This window comes from Teleopsis dalmanni, unplaced genomic scaffold (genome assembly GCF_002237135.1).
Source record: "Teleopsis dalmanni isolate 2A unplaced genomic scaffold, ASM223713v2 unscaffolded_contig_4404, whole genome shotgun sequence".
NCBI classification, from domain to species: domain Eukaryota; kingdom Metazoa; phylum Arthropoda; class Insecta; order Diptera; family Diopsidae; genus Teleopsis; species Teleopsis dalmanni.
In genome coordinates this window covers 1-3,173 of record NW_024035786.1, presented here as the reverse complement: position 1 = coordinate 3,173, position 3,173 = coordinate 1, and the positions used below count along the sequence as shown (strand labels likewise).

At 26.3% G+C, this 3,173-nt stretch overlaps 1 protein-coding gene across 1 annotated transcript; it reads left to right on the top strand.

The window, feature by feature from the left end:
- Positions 1-472: 472 nt before the first annotated feature.
- Positions 473-1,640, top strand: LOC119665306 (patronin-like; the record flags this gene model as incomplete). The annotated part of the gene is made up of 5 exons (XM_038074571.1): positions 473-784; positions 878-966; positions 1,035-1,167; positions 1,224-1,474; positions 1,540-1,640. Coding segments are annotated over 5 exons (886 nt in total), but the record flags the coding sequence as incomplete, so codon positions are not given.
- Between the last annotated feature and the right edge of the window lie 1,533 nt (positions 1,641-3,173).

Genomic DNA, 3,173 nt, shown 5'->3' with positions numbered 1-3,173 from the left:
GTTGACTTTAATTTAAATTCAATCCACCCCCAATGTATTTTTAATTCTAAACAATTTCCTCCCAATTTTGTTCCCTTTTACAATTTTGTTTCCTAATGATAATGCTACACCGACATTCGCTCATTTCTTTTCTAATCTACCAAAAACTGTATAGTTTTGTTTTTGTATCATTAGATTATCAAATGCTCCGATCATAACAATACTGTCTAAATAACGTTAATAAAATTTTCCTCAAAAGAGGATTGAGATATATCTGAGTCTGTCATAGATGAAACTACGGAATTGTACAATAGGGGAGTAATAATTATAGTCAATAATAAATGGTTGAGAAAATTAACCATTATGTCTAACGCATCTTGCCCAGCCCAATGTTTAAATATATTTGATATAATTTCGATTATATAGCATTCTATTACTACCATACTATTTTAAAAAATAAATAATAATTATATATAAATATATTTTATTTCAGGCCCGTCAACGTGCTTCCGTAAAATGGCTTCTTTCAAAAGCTTTCAACAATCAGACTCCAGATAACCTTAAAGAACCTTTCTATAGAGATCATGAAAATCAAGAACGACTTAAGCCACAAATCATTGTTGAGCTTGGCAATGCTACCCTGTATTGTCAAGCGTTGTCTAATTTGTATTCAGATCCAAATTACCAAAGCTTAAACCATTGGTCGATTTTGCAAACTTTGTCACGGAAAGGAGTTCCAGTGGCAGAATCTCCAGATATGCCAATAACAGAAACAGTTCTGATACAAACAAATCCATTAAAAATTGTAAGTATATAGTGACTTATTTATATGATTTACTTTAGATTAAGTTATATTAATTGACAAAAAAAATTGAAAAACAAAAAAAATTTATTATAGAATGCCCATATGTCTGTGATAGAAGCACTTATGATTTTATATGTGAAAGAATGCACATCCGGAGAAAGAATATTAAATGCAATTCGAAGGTATGTATTCTATAATGATATGCACATACATATACAATAATTAAACTCAATAAAATTATTCACTTTAGAGTATCTGGTAGCAATCCAAATATACAGGAACAAACATTTGAAAAATCTTTGCTATTATGGATTTCGCATGTTTGTGCAGCACTGAAAAAACGCATAGATAAGGAAATAGAAGGTGGTGCAGTCGACGAAAATGTATGTAATCCTTACAATTTTTAAATATGATTCTATTAAATAAATTTTAAATGTAGGGAGTTCGTTTGCAGTCACCAAATATTCCGCCAGTGCAAAATTTTCAAGACCTTTGTAATGGCATTTGTTTGGCACTACTAATTTCCTATTATTGTCCCAAAGTAGTTCCGTGGACTTGTGTACGTATTAATCATTTGCCAGCTGTAGAGGATTCGATATATAATGTATTGATAGTCAGTAATTTTTCTCAAACCCATTTGCCATATACAGTTTTTCATATGAAACCAGAAGATATCACTTATATGAGAGGGTAAATTTAGTTTAATATTTATTAAAATAGTTAAATATTAATTGGTTTTTTATATATACTTACAGTTCAATGAAAACAAATCTTTTAGTATTGTTAGCAGATCTTTTTAATTTGTTTGAAATTCATCCAGCAAAGTGCGTTTGCTATCCCAGCATGGATTCTCCTGGTAAGTCATATATACATATATTTAATTATAGCAAAAAAATTTTATATATAAGTAATGTAGTTCAAATATGTATTGCATATTAAGTTTTTTTAGTTTTTATTTTAATTATTTGCGTAATTCTCAATTCTTAATTTATTTATTTTAACCAAGTAGAATCAATTAAAGTATTTTTAATTGCTAATTTCTTTCAATCACTATCATTTCTAAACACCAGACTTAAGTCCTACTATAGGTTCTTGATTATTTCAACCTATTTTGTTCATCCATAGATGTTTTAAAAATTCAAAGAAATATATCAATATATTTTACTTTGTTCTATATTTGAATAATTCCACATGCTACGTCTAATTATTTTGTATTATTGAACTAATTTGTATCTCTGTCTTCATATTCCTCGACATTTATGAAAGTGCTGATGTACTAAAAAGGTTTTCTGTTTTATTTATTTTATACTGTATTTCCTAACATTTTTCAGTTGTTATCTGGTAGTTTGTTAAATAAATTTTGATATCTAAGATAATGTATATATTGTATTTTATTAGAGCCCACTTTAGGTTTGAAAGTGAAATAGTTGCTTATCCAAATATAGTTACAATGATATAAGAGAAAAAGAAACAAAATTGGATGTTTATAATTATTTATAGATCTTAATATTATTAAATATCGTTGATAAAGTTTATGTGTATATGAAATGACATTTTTATTAACTTTATTTGCTTTATATATTTATCTGATTTTATGTAAAAATTTGCCAACATTTTGAAGATTATTTGACTTCACTTTTAAAGCAGGATCTTACAAAAACTATTAATAATTTTTGAATAACAGCTTTTTATGGTATAACAATACTTTATAATATTAAAGTTTTTATACATACTTCGCCAAATCGCTTTATAGTAAAGTCAAGACTTTCTATATATATTTACTTGTCATTCAATTTTTGTCTTCTTTTTTAAACTGCTATAATTTTTCATTTTTACCTAACACACAATCTCTTTTTTATAATAAACAAAAGTTGAAATTTACTACAGTTTTTATAAAAAAAAATCAGATAAATTCATAATTTAGTCCGTACATGAAATAAAATGGACCTGCTTTTGATCTAAATCAAAATTTTGTTATTCTGCGCTAGTATTATCACTAAGTATATATATTACTGCTCCAAATATTATTTGAACTATTCAAAACCTCAGGATTTGTGAATTTTGAAAAGCTCTGATAAATTTTTGAATGCTCACACTATAACGAACATTTATATTATGCGATCTAAATGTTCAATTTCGTAATGCTCAAACACTTTGAAGTACAAGTATATAGTATATTTATTATCACTTATAACTAATTGTAAATAAGATATAGAAAATCATAGTGATCCATTTTGGAATTAATTTATTGTAATATGTTTTAATAAAATACTACACAATTTACAACAATATGGCTGTTAAGCGGCTATTTGCAAATCGGAAATAAATGGTATAATTAATGTTCATCTGAGTATAAGGTTACATTTAAAATGATTAATAATATATGTAA